This window comes from Rhinolophus sinicus, linkage group LG11 (assembly GCF_036562045.2).
Source record: "Rhinolophus sinicus isolate RSC01 linkage group LG11, ASM3656204v1, whole genome shotgun sequence".
Taxonomy (NCBI): Eukaryota; Metazoa; Chordata; class Mammalia; order Chiroptera; family Rhinolophidae; genus Rhinolophus; species Rhinolophus sinicus.
In genome coordinates this window covers 33,885,029-33,904,149 of record NC_133760.1, presented here as the reverse complement: position 1 = coordinate 33,904,149, position 19,121 = coordinate 33,885,029, and the positions used below count along the sequence as shown (strand labels likewise).

The 19,121-nt window shown below is 53.3% G+C and overlaps 1 protein-coding gene across 8 annotated transcripts in view; it reads left to right on the top strand.

Annotated features, from left to right (window-relative positions):
- BEAN1 (brain expressed associated with NEDD4 1) overlaps nucleotides 1–7,518 on the top strand; it is a 36,373-nt gene extending 28,855 nt beyond the window's left edge. For 3 of the 8 annotated variants that reach the window (XM_019755167.2, XM_074314780.1, XM_074314781.1), the window contains 3 exons: nucleotides 1,822–2,079; nucleotides 4,565–4,715; nucleotides 5,754–7,518. In XM_019755167.2, the coding sequence (XP_019610726.1) occupies nucleotides 1,822–2,079; nucleotides 4,565–4,715; nucleotides 5,754–6,093 (749 nt within the window). In that variant the 3' untranslated portion in view covers nucleotides 6,094–7,518. Of the gene's footprint in view, nucleotides 1–1,818; nucleotides 2,080–4,275; nucleotides 4,469–4,564; nucleotides 4,716–5,753 lie in introns of those variants that run through there. The other 5 variants (XM_019755140.2, XM_074314779.1, XM_019755149.2 and 2 more) reach the window with 3 other exon arrangements.
- Nucleotides 7,519–19,121: the final 11,603 nt, after the last annotated feature.

Genomic DNA, 19,121 nt, shown 5'->3' with positions numbered 1-19,121 from the left:
GAGATCTCGCTCTCCCCAGTACATGCCCTCGCAAGGCAGCAGCTTACCATGAACATCCACAAGCAAAGGCTTGGACTTCAGGCTAGGAGGCCATACTGGCCCAGACACACAGCCTCTAGAGCAGCCCCTCTTGTCAAAGCCCAGTAGGAAGCAAAAGCCCCCAGCATGGCCAGAACTGCTGGCAGGGCACGTTCATAGCTCAGGCGAAGGCCCCAAGTTCATGCTTCATCCACCTGTCCCTGCTATGGTCTGAGTATGAGGGAGGCTGTGGAGGCAGTGCTGGGAAGGGATGGAAAGAGAGAAACGACCACAGCTGAGAGTCCAGCCTCTGATGTGCAGAAATCCAGGCCCTCACCTGGAAAAAAAGCCCTCTTCCAGCTACTCAAGACGTGGCCATCCACATTCTGCTTGATGACCATCCAAGACGGAGGCCTCATTCTCGAGGCAGCTCAGGGCCTCATGACCCTTTCCCCATCTGGTGACAAGTCTGGAGCCACTCACTCAATACAGGCCGTGGGCACCTTTGGTGCCCAGGCCCAGTGCCGAGTTTGAGAACATAGAGAACAGTCACACTCAGCCCTGGAAACTATTCATAATCATATGCAATAACTGTAAAACAGGGACTTGGACCTGGGCTCCAGGAGGACAAACAGGAGCGCCCCTTTCAGAACGGGCCCGGGGATACTTGCCCCCACCCTGTGGCTCACTGAATGTCTGAAGTTATCTCCTGATGGCTGTCCAGAGACCGGGCTAGCATCCTCAAGAAGGGCTCATGCCTGGGGCAGGGGACGCTGGAGAGTGAGCACTGGACTTGGAGGTTCTAGCGTGGCTTGGCCAGAGTCCTGGGTGACTGAGGACTGGTCACTTCCCAGTGAGTCTTATACACACACCTGTGAAAGGGGAAAACCACATCCCTGCCCGGCTGAACGGAAGGGAATTAGGCAGCACTCCAGGGCACTCACTGCCAAGGGGCTGGCAATCCCTGAGCAGGGCGACAGATGCCGTGGCTGCTCCTGTCTGACTCTAACCCTCCCGGGACCCCAGCCCCCCGAGCCCCATCATTTTATCCTTCCACACGGCGTTCAGTGACCCCGCTGTTAGTCCTGGAGGAGGTTCTTGCATCTCCCCATGCTCCTACCACTCCACACCCCTCCCTAGAAGTTCCTTCCCAATCCTCTGGGCCTTGGCCTGATCGTCCCCTTCCCAGAACGTCTCCCAGCTTCACCTCCTCTGGGAAGCCAACGTCCCCACCACCACCACCACCACATATGTGTAGGTCAGTTGGTGCCCACCACCCAGGCCTGCCTGATTTCCCTGGAGTCCTTGGGTAGGTTTCACCCCTGAGACAGGTGGCCATTGTTGGAGGCCAGCAAAGTTGGTCCTCACCGTTCATCTTTCTGTGTATCCCTAACCCCTTCTCAAGACCTTGGTAAAGTCATGCTGACTTTTTAACCTTGTGTCTTGGTGGAGTAGAGTCCTTCTAGCACTGAATCTGAGGTTCACTAATTTGCTGTGTGGCCTTGGGCAAGTCCATTGCCCTCTCTGAGCTTTCGTTTTCTTACCTGTGAGTCAGTTGAGCTCTCAGGCCAGAGGGGAGGAGGGAACGAGGAGGGGAGGTCAGCTCCTGCTATCAGAGGCTTCTGCAGGCAGTGGGGTGAGGCGCTGTTCACGTCCCTCCTGGCAGAAGAGCCTCTGGGCCTGACCTCAGACTATCCTCCATTGAGTTAGGGACAAATAACTCACAGGGCAGCAGGGATGGAGGAGGGAGGTATGTGGCGGGGTCTGTGCCCCCGTTCAGTGTCCTCTCTCTGTTCCCAGCAGCTCGATACAACCGTACCAACTACTTCTACCCCACATTCTCAGAGAACTCGGAGCACAGCCATCTGCTTGTGTCTCCTGTGCTGGTGGCAAGTGCGGTCATAGGGGTGGTCATCATCCTCTCCTGCATCACCATCATCGTGGGCAGCCTCCGCAAGGAAAGGCAGGCCCAGGCCCAGCAGAACCAGCAACTCCAGTACCAGTACCACCGCAACCATCGCCGCCGCCGCCGCCGCTCTCAAGAGTATGAGCTTGGCCAAGGTAAGCTGCTGCCCACCTCCGGGGCCACCCTCCTGTCCAATGGTGACTGCACCCAGGAAGCCTCAGGGAGGGGACGGCTCTGCCGTGAGAGGGGGCGGGTGGTCAGGGAAGGCATCTTAGAGGTCTTGGGTGATCAGGAGGAGCTCTCCGATGCCCACCACAGTGTTCTCAGTGGCATGCGAAGCTCGGCTGTTGGCCAAGAGTGGGGCTGAAGGTCAGAGGGAGGGCATGTGGCTGCTCCCTGGCCCCGGCCACTGTTGGTCCAGGCTGGCTGTACTGACAGCTGGTTCAGACGGTGCCTGGATGGAGTGATGGAGTGATGGATGGAGAAAGGGATGAGAGGCTAATCCGATCAGCACATGTGGAGATGGACAGGTGTGTGTGGTGGGGGGAGGTTGGGTGGGATGAGTGAGTGGGTGCAGCAGTGGATGGTGGGGACGGATGGCTACACGGGTGGATGGAAGGGTGGATGAATGAAGATGGAGATGGATGGTTAGATGGGGGGGTGAGTAGATGTGTGGATTGGGTGGGATGTGTGAGTGGAGGGAGAGATGGAATGGGTGGATGGAAGGATGGATAAATAGGCGGGTAGGGGGATCAATAGGTGGGGTGCTAGATGGGATGAGTGGGTAAATGAACAAGTGGTTGGATGAATGAATGGAATGAATGATAGGTGAATGAGCTGGTGGCCAATTCTTGAACTGACGGGTCCCAGAAGTATCCATCTCCCCAGTATGCCTGAGCTTTTTACAGAATGCAGCCACCTACCTGACTCTGGCTCATTCTTGGAAGGGGCCAGTTATCTAAAAGCAGCAGGAAGGAACTCCATTGCATTAAATTGTCAGACAATTTTCAATGGCAGGAAAAATCTTATGCAGAGGCCCAAAGGGGGCCCTCTGCCTCAGACAGGGAAAAGAAAAACAGGTCTGTGGCACTGCCTACCGCCAGGGGGCGCTAGTCACACTCCAGATTAAGTGATTTGGAGGCTTGAAAGCCATGGCAGAGCTCCTTTTTACAGCATATGTTATTGGGTTCCTTTCTCCTGGTAGAAAAGTAATATGTGTTCACAGCACAAAACCTTTAAAATATAGAAAATATAAAGAAAAAAATGAGGCTCACGATCCTGTCATCCAGACAAAGCCACTGATGACATGTTTAGAATATATCCTTCTGAGAGTTTTCTCAATGTCCGTAGAGAACCCTGCGATTATAGCTGCAGATAGTTTTGTATTCAGATTTGTTCCACTCACCCTTGTATCAAGAGTTGGAAAAAGAGCTCAGGGGAGTGGAAAGAGCAGCCCTTGGAGTTATACAGACGGTGCAGGAATCCCACCTCCACGCTTTCCCAGGCACGTGACCCTGAGCCTCAGCTTCCTGGTCTACAGAATGTGGTCACCGTGCTGTCCACCTCAGAGAAAGGTCATGAGCTCCACCCCAGCCAAGCCCCGCCCCTGGTATTGAGCACTGCTCTCTGAGGGGAGAAGCCATCTTTGCAGCTCCCCTTGTCCTCCAGGCACTTTGAGTCCTGCCAGAAACTGGGAGGTGGACAGCTTACAGGGTGGAGGAGCCAGGATATCCAGCTGCCCTTGGTCCTACCAATAACTCGCTGTGTGACCTCCAGCAAGTCGCTGAGCCTCTCTGAACCTCAGCGGGAGAATGAGAAAACTGTGCTCCATCAGCATTTCCTAAGCAGTGTCACTGGGTCTAAGACAATGAGATTCTGTGGTCAAATGCTGGAGCAGCACAGTTAAATGTGTTTCTCAGCTGCAGGACTTCTCAGAGCTTTTGATTTGCCAATGTGGTCAAAAACCCAGAAGAGAATGCAATGTATGGAGTCACCAGGATTCATCATAGAAGCCACTTTTCTCCCTGGAATACTTTATGGGAATAGTGTGCGGTTGGGAGCGGGGAGTAAGGAGGCCTGACTACGGAGACCTCTGCAGCCCTCATTCCCTGACACACTCCTGCCCATTTTTCATGGCCAAGCCCTTCTCCACAGCTCAAAGCTTCCTGTTCACACCACACTCTTCTTTCTCCCTCCCTCCTTGGCTCAAGCTATTTTGTTCCGCCTGCCTGGCCTGCCCCTCTTCCCCTGGCTAATTCCTAGACAAGACTCAGTTCTGGGAGCCCCGCCTCCAGGAAGCACTCCCTGACCTCCAGGCTGGGTCAGGCCTGCTCTGTTCCCACAGCATCAGTACTTCCTCTATCAAAGTTCATAACACACTGCTCAGTACTGGCTGTCCCCAGGGCAGGCTGCCCACCACCCTGGGAGCCCCACCAGGATAGGACAAGCTCTGCTTCCTCAAAGGTACCCCATGCCCACACAGCATTGGTGCTTACATTCTGGGGCTGTCACTGAGGGGATCTGTGCTTGGTGAGGAGCAAGATGGTGAGTTGGAGAGAAGTCTCGGTGGCCTCAGGTAGACACTTGGGGACCCTCCTGGGCTCCAGCCTGAGTCCCAGGCGGCATGTGTGTTCCCTGCAGTGTCTGATGGGTATATGTACAGCCACTCAAGCCACAGGATGCGCTATGCCTGCAGCTCTGCCGAGGACTGGTCCCAATCCTTGGACCTCAGCTCTGACGGGGAAATGGATGCCATAGAGCCCCAAGACCTGTACCCAGATTCTCCGCCAGGGTAAGGAGGCCTTGTGGGGGAGGAGGGCATAAGAGGATGGGGCTATAGGCACGAATCCCCCCATGGGAAACAGCAACACCTCCCTAAATGGTATAAATGCAGAAAACATCGATTCAGAGGGTGTGGCCACCTGCTCACCCCTCCTGACCACACAGGTCCCCAATGAGGCAGGGTGTGACTCAGCAGATGTCACCAGGAGACACTCGATAAGGAAGAGAAAAGCTCAGCTCCTTCAGGCTAGGGTGAAGGGGCGGGGTGAAGGGTGCAGGCCCCTGAGTCTTAGTATGTGTCCCCAAAGCCCAAAGCACATCCACGGGTACAGGGGTCATCACGTCCATCAGGTGGCCCTGTCCCACTGAGGAATTCTTCTCTGGGGACCTTTGGGTTCTGTCCTGCCAGCCACCCTCAGGCAGATTACCCACCAGTTAGTACTTGAAAAGAGAAAAGGGGTCAGGACCTTCATCACGTCCCTATTGCGAGAAGTTCCTCAGGCCTGACAGAACAGACACAGCTTCCCCATCACCCTTTTTACCCTCCCCCCTGCCCCTGGGAGGGGCAGTGCCGTTGCTCTCTCCCAGGCCAGAGGAAGGTTTTTTGCCCTGAATCTATGGGTTCAGAGGGGCCCCAAGGACTCCTTCCTAAACCTAGAACAGCCACTTTGGAGTGACTTGAGACCAAGGGGTGCCTGGAGCCTGAGGTCACTCCCACCACCACACTCCGTGCCCAGCCTGGGAAATCCTCCATCACTAGCAGCTGCTGTTGTTCTGAGCAATCTGAGACCCAGCCTTCAGTGACACTCTCTCAAGTTCACACAGAACATTGTGGCTAAGTCAGGACCCAAGTCCAGGTCTCAGTGGTTCTGTGGTGCCCCTCCCTGGGGAGTAGCGGGGTTTCATTGAAGCCAGCATGACAGAGGCCTGGCCTTCATGCCAGGGCAGCTTGTCACTACGGAGAGGCCCTCAGTTCTTGGGGAAAGACCCTGTGCCCTCCCCTCAGGCCAGGTTCCACAGGGCCCTGAGTGAGCCCCTTTTCTTGTAGTTACGAGGAGTGTGTGGGGCCAGGAGCCACTCAACTGTACATCCCCACGGATGCACCACCACCCTACTCGCTGACCGATGCCTGCCCCGTGCTGGACGGCCTCCCGGACGCAGGCAGCAGTGGCAGCCCGGGCCGATTCCAGCAGGCACAGAGGATCCAGGGCCAGAGTGGCCTCCGCACCATCTCCATGGATACCCTTCCCTCTTACGAGGCTGTGTGTAGGGCTAACCCTCCATCGGGCCTGCTGCCACTGCCAGGTCTAGAGCTCGGGCCGTGGAGCTCCCAGGGCCCCCCTAGCCCCACCCGGGCCCCGATCTCCAGCCCAGAGAGGATTGTGTAAGTGCTGGCTGCCCAAGTCCTACCAGTCCCTGGGGCTGAGCCACGTCGTCCAGGCACACGCGCATGCGCACGCACACACAGCATTCCCACGTGCAAATATACACACGTGTACACACATGCACACTGACACGCCATGTGTACACACACATCCGGACATGCCCCACATGTGTGCAGACATGTGCACGCACACAAGTCCCCACCCACCCACACAACCATCTGTGAAGGTTTCATTACAAATGAAGCTCTCTCGACCTCCAGCCCCCTCCCCAGCCTGTGAGTTATGACTCTGTAGACAACACTTTGTGAAGACAGGTGGAGAAGAGACTGGGGCTTTCTCCACACCGTCCCCCGGGCCTGTTTGCCCCTGCCCTCACCTGGCAGGCTGTGCCCAAACTCTGATTCTTCGTCTGGAAACTGCTCGACCGTCCCAGGTCAGCTGCCTGCCCCCCTCATCCCCACAGGGCAGCCTGTCCTCCCAGTTGGTGGGACAGGCCTCAGTGAGGCTCAGCTATGTGCTGTACCTCTCTCTCAATTACAGGGCAAAGAACCACATTACCACCCTGCCACTTACAGGGTGAGGGCCACGGGTCTGGGGGCTCAGGCACAACCTGGAGGCCCTCACAGCCCGCCCTGCCCTCTCCCTAACCAGTGCCCTCCGTCTGGTGGTGCTAGCGGAGTTATCTCAGAAGCCCCCATCCCAAGCCCCAGGTGATGAACAGGGCCCCTGGTGGGCATGCGGTGGTGGTGGTGGTGGTAGCTTACAGCTGTCCCCACATCAGTCCAACCACTACCCCGACTGAGCGTCTTCAAAGGAGGTAAAGGCTCTGAGGCAGAGGAGTACGTGCCCAGATAGATGACCATTGTGGCCTGAGCTTGAATGGGCTGGAGCCAGACCCAAGAAGTTGGTGCTGTCCTCTTGGGGGGTGGCTCATAGTTGGGAATTGAGCTGACATGTTCTGGCCTTGCCCTCCCGGGTGTCTGCAGAGGCAAAGTAAAGGCAATGTGAGCCGCTCCGTGCCACTGCAAGAGGACCAGTGTTTGCATCTCAGCCTCGCAGCCAGGGGCACCACAGAGGGAGATGTGTGGGGTTGCCTAGTTGTAGAGTGGCTCCAATCCTGGCCCATGAATTCAGGCAGTTTCCATCAGAGACCAAGCAGGTAACAGCTGATTCCTGAAGACCCAGTCTGCCAGAGGGTGGCGGCCAAGCATCTTTGAGTGTCCCGCCAGCATCACCAGCGGCAGGGAGCGGAGTCCTCAAATCTACTCTGCCTCCCTCCCCCATCCTTTAAGGACACCCCCCATCCATCCTCTCCCCCACACCAAATCCTCCAACGAAGGGCTAAAACAATTCACTAATCACTTTCTTAAGAAGAGGGGGGTGGCAAGGATGGCAATTGTGAATTTTATTTTCTGTAGACACAGCATCCTTTCTCCGAGACTTGGCCTGTGTCAATGTCACCAAGACAGGCTATGAACTTCAGGACTTAACTCCGGGAATACCAGGGACTGTACATGTTACTTTTCAAGCAGTTGGTTTATCGCCCTGATGGCTTTGATTACCAGGAAAGAGGGGCAATTTGTAATTAGACTGAAATGACTTGTTTTCTCCCCTCTGCAGAAATTATCTTCCTTCCTCTGCTCTCCATAAGACCATGATTTTGGTCATTGACCTCTTGGCTGACAGAGGCTGGTTCGCTTCCCCTGTCATCCTTCCCTCCCACTTGAACTGAAGTAGAACCCGCTAGCATAGTCTTAGGTCCTCAAGTGCCCCCAAAGTGGGGTGCCCTCCTCAAGGTACAACCCTTAGCCCTGTTCCAAGCCCATACTGCCACCTGCTGGCCGCCTGCTGCCACTGTTCAAAGCAAACGAGTCTGCCCCTGAAGAAGGAGCAAATTGCCTCCTCACACTTTCGAATCCACTGCCCATGGCCACTCATAGTTGTAGACGAAACTTGTCTTCCACCTTTGGGATGTTCCATGAGGTTTAACCCATTCAAGCATTCCATTTTCAGGACTAGCTCCTTCCCCCAGCATCTCTGAACACAGCATGATACTTAAGTACCCCTCTCTCTGGATGCAAAACAATCACTCCTCTGTCCTAAACACCACTGTGCATGGCTCAGGTGCTACCTCCGTGCTCTGGGGCTCCTCATCCTGCGAATGAATGTAGCAGCCTTATGGTGATGGCATCCAGCCACGTGCGTACCCCAGCCTGAACCACCCCACACCAACACCCAGTTCTGACAGCAAACTCTCAGGATCCCACCGGCCCAAGGGACTGTTAGACTCAGCTTTTCCTGCCTCCTCCATGCATGACACAGCCTGTGTCTACATATGGCACCACATTCAAGGTCCTTCTGCACACGCAACTGACCTCCTCTCTCTACCAGGGACCTGAGGGGTGGGGGCCGAGGAGGAACCTTGTGCAGGCTGAGTGGCCTCCTCTGGCCAGAGAAAGCCTTCAGAAAGGGGATTTGCAGCTGCTGGCATAGGAGGCCGTAAGAATGGTCAGCACGCTCTTCCACTGGGCCAGCATGCATGGGCACAGTCCCTGGACAGCACCAACAGCCATCACTACACGTGAGCAGCGGGAATCGCCGAGAAAAGGAGGAAGGAGGGTTGATAGAGGATGGCCATTCAAGCCGCCCCCCGGAACATCCATTGGCTCACGCCAGCCAAGCCACCCTCACAGACACACAAAGGACTCTCTCACACCCAGTGCCTACAGACACCCCGACACACACTCAAATGTAGCATCGCTCAGCACTCATCACCTGTGGTTTTGTATGCACTTGCTCAGACAGCTTCGCTGTACACACACTAGTAGCCCTTAAACACTCAAAGGTTCCACATGCACACTCCAAGGCTGCCCACTCTCACACTCAGGTGTCACCCTCAGTGACTGAGCTCATGACTGACCAGGTTCTGGATCTGAGCGGCGGAAGGGCCGGCAGCTTCATCGTCTGAGAGCGTGAACCATCCGTCCTGGGCTCTGCGCTGCTTCACTTCACATCGCACCTCCCCCAGCCCAGGTGAATTCTCTCAATCAGGACCAATTACATGGGTCAGGCCCAGTATTTCCGGGCTGGGGGCTGGGCATGCCTTTGCCCTCAGCGTTGCAGCCCAGCTGTGCCTGCTCAGCCTCTCCAAGGAATCGCAGGCCTGCAGGTTCTCAGGCCTGTGGTCACAGCCTCAGCCACACCACAACTACCCATCCTCACCAGCCTGACTCCTGGAGTCCTGGGGCTGCCTGTTCTGCCCCACAGCTGACTGGTGCACAACCCACCACAAAGCTGGCACCACTATGGGAGACCGCTCTTGAAAAGGGGACCTTCTATGCCCTGACAGGCTCTGAGCCTTACCCCCATTATCCAAGTTCAAGAGACAGAAACCCGACTTAAACAAGAAAGGGAATTTATTGGCTCATGTACCTAAATTGTCCAAGTGATAATTCCCACTTCAGGTGCAGCTGGATCCAGGGAGTCCAGGAATATGGGCAGGTGTATTCTCTTGGCTCTACTGCCTGCCGTGTTGCTTTCATTTCCCACAGGAGCAATGGCTGTGGAGGCCCCAGGTACGCTGGCTGATCCAAAATTAAGAGACACTCTCTCTCCCAGAGAACAAATATCAAATCTCAGAGAGAAATGGCCTGGACACACACTCATGCCTGACCCTCTGTGAATGGCTGGGGCTGGGGAGCAGAGTCTCATGTGCCCACTCCCACAGGGGGAGCAAAAGCCAAATCAGGCTTTCCTGGAATGGGTTCTTCAAAGCAAAGAGGGAAGCGGGTAGGGAGGACGGGCACACCCAGGACAGAGCTCTGCCCACTCCCTCGACGGTCCAGGCCCCACCACCAGCTCTCAGTCTGAGTGACCACACCACGCCAGGGCTACACAGTGACCACCTGGCAAGCTAGGGCAGGTGCTGGGGCAGGAAAGGCATGGGTAGCTGCTGACCAGGCCCATGGCAGATGAGAAGTCAAAGCCAGCCTAGAGCAGGGCCTAAAGGCACCTGACTCATGGGGCCACCATCTTGAATCTATCCTGGCTCTTTCCCACAGTTGCGCTGTCAGGGAGAACTGAGGCCACAGACGCCAGCTCCAGCTGGGGGACCTGGCCAAGGTCCACAGGGAGGGCACTCTGTGACTTGAGGACAACGAGACTCCCACTACCCATAGTTTGGTTGTTACATAGCTCCATTCCTGAAAAGGGACATACATTTGGGCAAAAAGCCAAGGTAGGATCTGTGCTATCAGGCCTGAGGCTCAAGGCCAGGAGTCGAGGGCCCTTCCCGCCTGGGCTCCCACATCTCCTCCTCCCAGCCCTTCCCTCTCTGGACTGTCCCGTGTGCCTGAACCATCCCTGCCAGACTGGACAACCAGAGTCAGGGCCCACGCGGTTTCTGTCTGTGTGGTGGGCCCGGTGGGCTGGGGGTTAGGAGTGGACAAATGGCAGAAATATTCAGCTCAATTCCGAAGGAAACAGATTCCTCCCTGTGTCACAGCCCTGAAGACAGTAAGTGCTGAGTTCCAGACCTGGAAGCCCCCTCCCAGGGAGCACCCCACCCCTGTGCTCCTGTTGCCTCGGAGAGCCTGGGCTCTGCAGAGAGCTCATGAGCCTTACACAGCAGGGGCGGCTGTCAGTGAAGGCTGGGTGCTGGGACCCAGACCTGGCTGTCCCTGCTTGTCATCAGCTCACCATGTGAGCTTCAGCCAGACTCCTTCCTTCTCTGGGCTCAGGACCCCCACCCCCCACCAGCCCCTGCAGATCTCCAGTGCCCCCTCTCCTCTGCCTGCCCCCTGTATTGTCCCCAGAGTTACTGTGTTTCCCCCAAAATAAGACCCAACTGGAAAATAAGCCCTAGTGTGATTTTTCAGGATGACAGCCCCTGAACATAAGCCCTAAGGCGTCTTTTGGAGCAAAACTTAATATAAGACCCGGTCTTATTTTCGGGGAAACATGGTAGTCACCCTGGCAGGCAGAAAACGCAGGTTCTCACTAAAGCAGCCACTCCCCTGAGGGCCCTCAAAGTGTGAATGATGCAATTACCACCATCTCCAACTGTTCCAGGAGACTACAGTGTTCCAATGGGGAGGAAGCCGGAACTAGAGAAGCAGGGCTGACCCAAGTGCCAGAGGGCAGAGAGGGAAGGGTTCCAGGCACCCCACCCAGTTCCCCCTCATGATCCTGGGCCACCCTGGGGAGCCAGGCACCGAAGGCCGTTCACAGGCATGACAGCGTTCCCAAGAGTGAAGATTAGGGCATCCAGAATGAACGAAGTGGTTAAATCAGTAAGTAACCCAAAGCAGGAGAAGAATCAGTGGGGGAAGAGTCAATTGTGTGCCCATTTGTGAAACTTTGGTTATTGATAGGGAAAAAAACAGAGATACTCCAGCCCTCTCCTCAGGGAGGAAATCTGCTTGGGCCCAGGAGAGAGAGACAGAGAGACAGAACTAGACCCCTACCCCTTCCTTGGCATGTGACCTACCCTTCAAGACAACACAATGGCCTGGAACCCTGTATATCTCCCCTGACCCCCAAATCTGGCACTCCCATTCGGGGTGCTTATAAATCTTTGGTGTCACAGAAGAAGCGTGGCCTCAGATATCAGATAGACTTGGTGTTACAGGCTGAAGAGTGGCCCCCAAAGATGTCCAGCTCCTAATCCTCAGAACCTGTGAATATGTACCTTTCATGGCAAAGGGACTTTGCAGTGCGATTCAGTAAAAGACCTTGAGATGAGGCGATTACCCTGGATTGTCCTACTGGGTTCTCAGGAAGGAGCTGCCTGAGGGCAGAGACCTTATCTCATTTGCCTCTGAAGCCCCCAGACTGGCATGGAGGGGCACAGGCTGGCTGCTCAAGGACAGCACTTCCCCAAACACCAGACCATCCAATGACGAGGCCATTGAAAGGGACCCTGAAGTCCTGAAGCCAAGAACCCAAAGGACATTACTTAACCCAACAGTTCCCATATTTATTTATTTGGCCGAGGAAAGTATTACTCCCATAAGACTGATTAAGAACCCCCAACAAGTGCTCCTCGTGGAGCATACTTAGAGAAATGCGGACCCACATGGAAGGAAGGAGGGAGGGAGAAGAGGAGGAGAGAGGGGGGAGGGAGGGGGGAAGGAAGACGGAGGGAGGTGACAAGTGGAAGGAACAAGGGCAGATGGGAGAGTGCCAGGTGATTAGTTCTGTGTCAGTTCCCCCCAAAGCTGTCCTTAATAAAAGGATATATCTGGGTATAAGTAGTTTACTTAGGAGGTGATCCAGGAAGCAGTGACAGAATCTGGAACTAAGACAAGGGAGGGAGAAGAGCCAACAAAGGGGACATTCATGAGCAGGTTATTGCTGTGACAACTGGGTCGATCCCATTGGGGACCCTCTGAAAGACAGCATTGAGCATACCTCAGAACTGCCGTGAAGAGGGCAGGCAGCTGGGGTTTCTATGCACTGCCCCTCCTGGGTTGGGTGAAGGCTGCCCATGGGTGTTAAGTCCCTGGCCCTTGCAGCCGGCCCCACACAGGCAGGGCACCCTCCTGCAGCCAGAGAGCACTCCCAAGCCTGAGAAGTGAGGAACCTTGGCAGTGACATCTGCAGTGGCTGAGAGTTACGGACACCATCTGCTGCAGAGGCAGGCGCTGATATGCCTGCTTTCCCAGTTGTTCTGGGGACAAGGTGAGGACTGAGCCTGACCTCAGCTCTGCTCCACTGGGAGGAGATGGGGACAGAGAGCTGGGCACAGCCCCGCCACCCTCAGATCTCAGCCCTCCAGCGACAAGCAGTGGCAAGGCTGTGCTATGTGCAGCTTTCTCTTTTGCTATCACAACTTCCTCCTCAGCTTCCTGTTTGAGCACGGGGGCGGGACAGAGGCTGGTGAGCCGAGGCCAGGCCTGGGGAGACCCACAGGACTCTTCCACACCCAGCTTCTCGGGGCCACCATGAGCAGCGCCCACCTCCAGGCCAAGCGAGGCAAGGCCGCCATGCGACTCTCCCGGGTGATTCATCAGCTACTACCGGCAGGGGGCAGGCGAGGGCCAGGCTCGGGCTGCAGGCGGGCAGCCAGCACAGCGGCCCCTGCTCAGCTCTGAGTACGTGGCCCTTCCTCATCTGGGGGCCACTAACTCCCAGGGGGCATTCAGCCCTGCCCAACATGTCTGCCACGAACTGGTATGGGCATTAGAATTCCTGGAGCTAATCTTTGTCAACCTCCTTGTTTCCCTGGAGGAAGAAAATCAGGTCCCTGAAGGTGGGCACTGCCGTGCCCTTGAGCAAGGGTGTCCGGGTAGGGGCAAGGGCTCTGCCTCTGGGGAAAACAGCCTGTCCATCATGCCAACAGACTTTGGTCCCGTTTTATAATTGGAGGAACTGAGGGCGAAAGAGGTCAATGTAATTCTCGGTGGTCACCAGCTCATCAGCAGTACAGACGGTAAGCACGCAAACTCAGGCGGTGCAGCTCCTACATAACCACTAGGCTATGCTGCCTCTGTAAAGGCTAAGAACCAATGAGCTCCTAATAAACAAGGGAAGGAGTTTGGCTGTGAAAAGCCACTGGAAAGGTTTAATCTCTCTGGCTCCAGGCCAGGAATGTTGGGTCGGGAGCCAGGATACTGGGGCCTCACCTCAGCTCGGTCATTCTCTTGCTGCATAACTGGAGACACAAGTCCTGCCTCTGGGCCTCAGTGTGCCCTTCTGTAAAATGGGACGGGGGTAACATGATTGTGGACGAGGTTTCCATTTCACCAAATGCTATGGCTTACCTGCTTCTCAGGAGCCTCCAGTACCCCTGGGCATCAGCCCTTGGTCCTGCCTAGCGTTATCTCAGCCACTGTGCTGAGATGGGTCCCACCTCTAATAAACATCCCTGTTTGTTCCAAACATACACTGGGAACTTTGCCTACTGGGTGTGGCCTGTGCTTTCTGAACACACACTGCAGACCATTCTGGGCGGGCTGGGCTACATGGCTACCTCCAAGGCCGAGTTTTCGCTGATCCAGGCCGTCAACGAGGAAGACACCAAGCAGATGGTACTTGAGATCTTCCTGGCAAGCGCCACATGTCAGGCTGTTCTCGGAACCTCGGGCAGGCAGGTGCTTGGGCCTGGCAGAGAGACACGGCCAGGCCCTACTGCAGGCACAGTTCAGAGCAGGGCTGGAGAAGACCCATCACCACCTCCAGAAAGCCCAGGCCCCTCTGAGGGGAGGGTTCTGAGAGGGCCCCGGCCCAAGGCCCTGACGATCAGAGCTCTCTGCCTGTGGCCCTGAGCTTGCCTGAGCTATCAACCACCCCCCAGTCCCCTCACTGGCCCAGCCGGTCCCCTTGGATCCCCAGCGCCATGCCAGCACACACTCGGACAATAAGGAGTGCCTGGCTTGCTACAGTGACCTTGTCCTGCACCGGACACCCTTGTTTCCCAAGAAGGTGCTTTTTCTCACTTACCAGTATGTTCTGGAAATCGTATCCGAGAGTTTCTTCATTCTTTTTTACAGCTGCGTACTACTCCATTGTGTGGATACACCGTCTTGAGGTTGTTTCCAATATTTTGCATTTACAAACAATGCTGCAATAAATAATCTTGTGCATATATATTTTCATCCTAGAAAGTATGTATCAGATCCTAGAAGTGGGACTGCTGGATCATGCTATAAGTACATATGCCATTAGGTGTTACCGAATTTCTCTCCAGAAGGGTGTACAAATTTTGCACTCCCCTCAGCAATTTATGAGAGTGCTTTTTCCTCATAGATCAACCAACAAAATACGGGTTTTCTTTATGCTTGTTTCTCTTTTTTGTGTTGCCAGTCTGGCAGGTGAGAAATGGTATCAGTTGTCTTTTAATGCTGTCTTAATCTGTCCGGGCTGCTATAACAAAATACCACACACTGGATAGCTTATAAACAACAGAAATTTATTTCTCACAGTTCTGGAGACTGGAAGTCCAAGGTCATGGTGCCACAACAGGCAGCTTCTGGTGAAGGCCCTCATCCAGGCTGCAGACTGCCGACTTCTCACTGCGTTCTCACATGGTGGACGGGGCTCTGTGGGGTCTCTTATAAGAGCACTGATCCCATTTATGAGGCTCCACCCTCATGACCTAGTCACCTCCCAAAAGTCCACCTCCTAACACCACCATTTGTGCATTAGGTTTTCAACATAAATATTGGGGAGAGGGGAACACAAATATTTAGATCACAGCATTTGCATTTCTCTAATTGAGTATTTTCATGTTTATGGGCCATTTTTACATCTTTTTGGAAATTGCTTGTATCTTTTTCTCATTTTTTTCTATTGGATTTTTGGTCCTTTGTTCTTCATTTTTAAAGAATCTTCATGGATATTTAGAAATATTAGCTCTTTGTCTGTGATATATGTTGTGAATATTCTCTTCCAGTTTGTTGATTGTCTTTTGTCTACAGTGTTTTTTGGTCACACAAATTTTAAAATTTTTACTTAGTCAAATTTATTCATCTTTTATTGGCCCTAGATTTTAAATCAGAGGTATAAAGCTTTCCCTACATCAAGGTTTTAAAGAATTCATCCATGTTTTCTGTTACTCCTTGGTTTCAATTTTTACATGTAGCTCTCCAACCATTTGGAGTTTACTCTTGGGTGTGATGTTAGGTATGGATCTATTTTTATCTTTTTCCAAATGGTCACCATTTATCTCAGCACCACTTATTAAAAAGACCATCTTCAACCCAATGATTTGAGGTGTCACCTCCATCAGATACTGTTTCCACATGTACTTAGGTCTATGTCTGAGCTCTTTATTCCACTGGGGTATTTGTCTCTTTAGGTGCCAGTACCACACTGTTTTAATTTTAGAGGTTTTACCGTATGTTTTAATATCTGGTTAGGCTAGTCCTCCATCACTGTTTTTCTTTTTCAGTGGTTTCCTGGTTATTCCTGCAGGTTTGTTTTTCTATAAGAACTTCAGTCTAACATATCTAACTCCATAAAATAGCCCGTGATGTTTCTATTGGGTTGCACTGAATTTATCAATTAACTTCGGGAAACTAACAGCTTATAATATTGAGTCCTCCTATCCAAGAATGGGATGTCTTTACATTTGTTCAAGTCTATTCAGTGTCTTTTCAGGAATTATTTTAACATTTTTCTTGCATGGTTTTGCAAATTTTTTGTTAAATGTATTCCAAAGTATTTCATCTTCTTTGTTAACATTGCAAATGGATTTTCACCAGCATTATAACCTCTGTTGATTGTTTGCATGTGTTAATTTTGTATCACTGATATCTTGTTTGTGTTGGTTGTCTCACAGATTCTTTGGGGTACACTACTGAATTGGAGTGCATTTTTTACCCCATCAGAAGGGAGAGATGAGGCTACTGGGGCTTTCCTGCCTCCGCGTGGATTTTCTTAAGGATATTTCAGGGTGGAAACAGCTCTGATGAGCTAATGCTTAAGGAGGGGGGCGTCCATGTCTGTCCTGTTCAGCGGTGTGGGCCTGGCATCCAACACAGAGCCTGGCACAGGGCTGATGCATGGAAAGGGCTGTAAGATGGCATGGAGACAACAAAGGTCTGCTTCCGATTACCTGGGGACTCCCAGGTGAGCAAACGGCAGGAGAGGATACTGACATAATATTTCCCCCATAGCCCTGATGGAGAAGCAGGTTTTGAAAATGAAAAAGCAGGCTCTCCACCACCCTGGCTTGGAGCAGCCCACCCACAGCTTCCCCCTCCAGGAAATTTGCCAGGGGAAGTACAAAAGTCTGGTTGCCTCTCTACCCAAGGACAGCGAAGGGAAGGAGTTTGAAGGTACAGGAAATAGCCAGGTACTGCTCTAGACCCTCTATGTGCATCACTCATTTAACTCATATCTTCCTCGTCTATGCAGCCCCTCTCCCTGGGAGGGAAAAAAACAGAACTGCAGTGTCTAGAGGAGGAAGGAACAGGACCAGAGAAGTGAGGTGACCTGCCCAAGGTCTCGCAGCCAATAACCAGGGAAATGGGGATCCCAGCCCATGTTCTGACCCCAAAGCCCAAACCCCATATACAAAGCCAAGTGGATCCCAAAAGTTAAGATTCATTTAAAACTTAGCAATTGGTCATTGCTCATTTTCTGTGCTTTTCTAAAGATGAGCCTGGAGCTGCCAAGACCTACCCACCCCAGGCTACAGATAAATCTGCTCTGTGCATTAGGGAACACGCAGGTGAGAGGTCACCTGGGCCCATGGGGAAGGTCTGCCAAGAAAGGAGACAACACACTAGAAAACCATCAGCTTGCTGTGTAAGGAACTCCAGCGCCTCACTGGTACAAAAAGAGGTGGATCCCACAGCCTGCGAAGCAGCTGTGTGTCTCCCAGCCTTCCCTCTCACGCCATAGCCCGCCAGGTGCAGATCCAGAGTCCCATGAGAAATGGGGACATTTTTTTAAAAAGGCAGGCCATCTGCTTGTCCAATGCTCTGTTATTGGATCCGGAGGCATTTTACAGAGGTGCAGTCCCGAGGCTCAGCCTCAACCAGGCCTGTGACCTCCTGAACAGGTCAGTCAAGACGGTCCCAGATTAATTGATGAGCACGTGCATCCCCTCCGCTCTGATGGAAAGTGCTGGTACCACGGTGACCGCCATTCCTGAGCTTACCAACTGCATCTCCGCCCAGTTTTCCCCGGCACATCAGCGGAACTAACATTTATGGGGCACTTGCTGCATACCAGGCCCTGGCCCGGGCCCCTTCCATATGCCAGGTCAGTTATCCTCACAGCTCTGAGGCAAAGCTCCCATTTGACAGATGAGATAACCACTGCTCACAGGAGGTTCAACAACGAGCCCAGGTTTCTTTGAACTCCTGGGTGTGCAATTCTAGAAAGCGTAAATCCAGAGAGGTGGGTCTTAAAGGGTGGTCCCTACACCAGTAGCCTCACCATCATCTGTTGGAAAACAGAATCTCAGGCCTATCCCAGACCCGCTGAATTAGACACTCTGGGGGTCGGCCCGGCCACCTGTGGTCTAATAGGCCCTCAGGGGGCGCAGAGGCTCTGAAGCTGGAGAACCATGCACTAGAGAATCCCAAGGGGCACTAGAGCTGGGAGTCACCAGCAGCTACAGGTCCCCGAAAACGGTGCTTCCCAATGTGTGTTTCAAAGAACACTAGTGCTTCTGGAGATTACTAAGGAATTATTCCCCTAACGAGGGGTTCTACTGTCAAATGAGTTTGAGAGTCCCCGGTTTAAAGTTTAAAAGGTGTTTTTATCACAGGAATTCTTGACTTTAAGTAGGCTAATGTACAGGTACCATGTCCATCACAGAGACAGTACCCAGGTGGTGTTTCCCAAATTTCCTGGATTACAGAACAACCCTCTTTTCTCAGAACACCTACTGTCATCCCCCAGAACACCTGTGTTCCACAGACCCCGGTCTTGAAGAAGAAAAAGCCAAGAAATGTAGGCATTCAAGAAGTCAGTAGGAAATGCCAACACCCATTCCGGATTCTACAAGACTGGCTTTCTCTTAGCTTCTGTTTAACGACAGCTTTGGCCGAGTTCACCATCATATGTAAACCAGAGAAACATAAAGTTCACTCCAGCCTTAGGGGAGCTGTGGAGTTGGGGTTATTAGGAAAAGAAAGCTGAACAAGTGACCATGGGATGTCCCATGAATAATCCAGTGCCACAGCCCAGAGGCACCTGAGAGGTATCATTGGTATCAGACTCAGCAATGAAGGGCTGACATTTCCAAGGGCTTGTCAATTATTTTAATAACTGACTCTTCAAGGGTGGCGAAGGCCAAGGGGATGAGTTTACTCATTCTCAGATACGTGTGCACTTGAAGTGAGCTCCCCCCTCTAGCCCCGGGGATCTAGGAAAATGAGGTGGCCCAGATTCAACAGCACCCAGGGGTAGACTGGTTTCAGAAAACTCTTCTACCTGCTCTCAGAGTTGTAAATGCCTCCATCCTTGCCCAGATCTGACAGGCGGAGTCTGTGGGCATCCCAGGAAGGGCTCTGACTGTTCCCTAGGCAGAGGGGCACTTCTCATCTACGTGAGGGCTCCGGTGGAAATGAAAG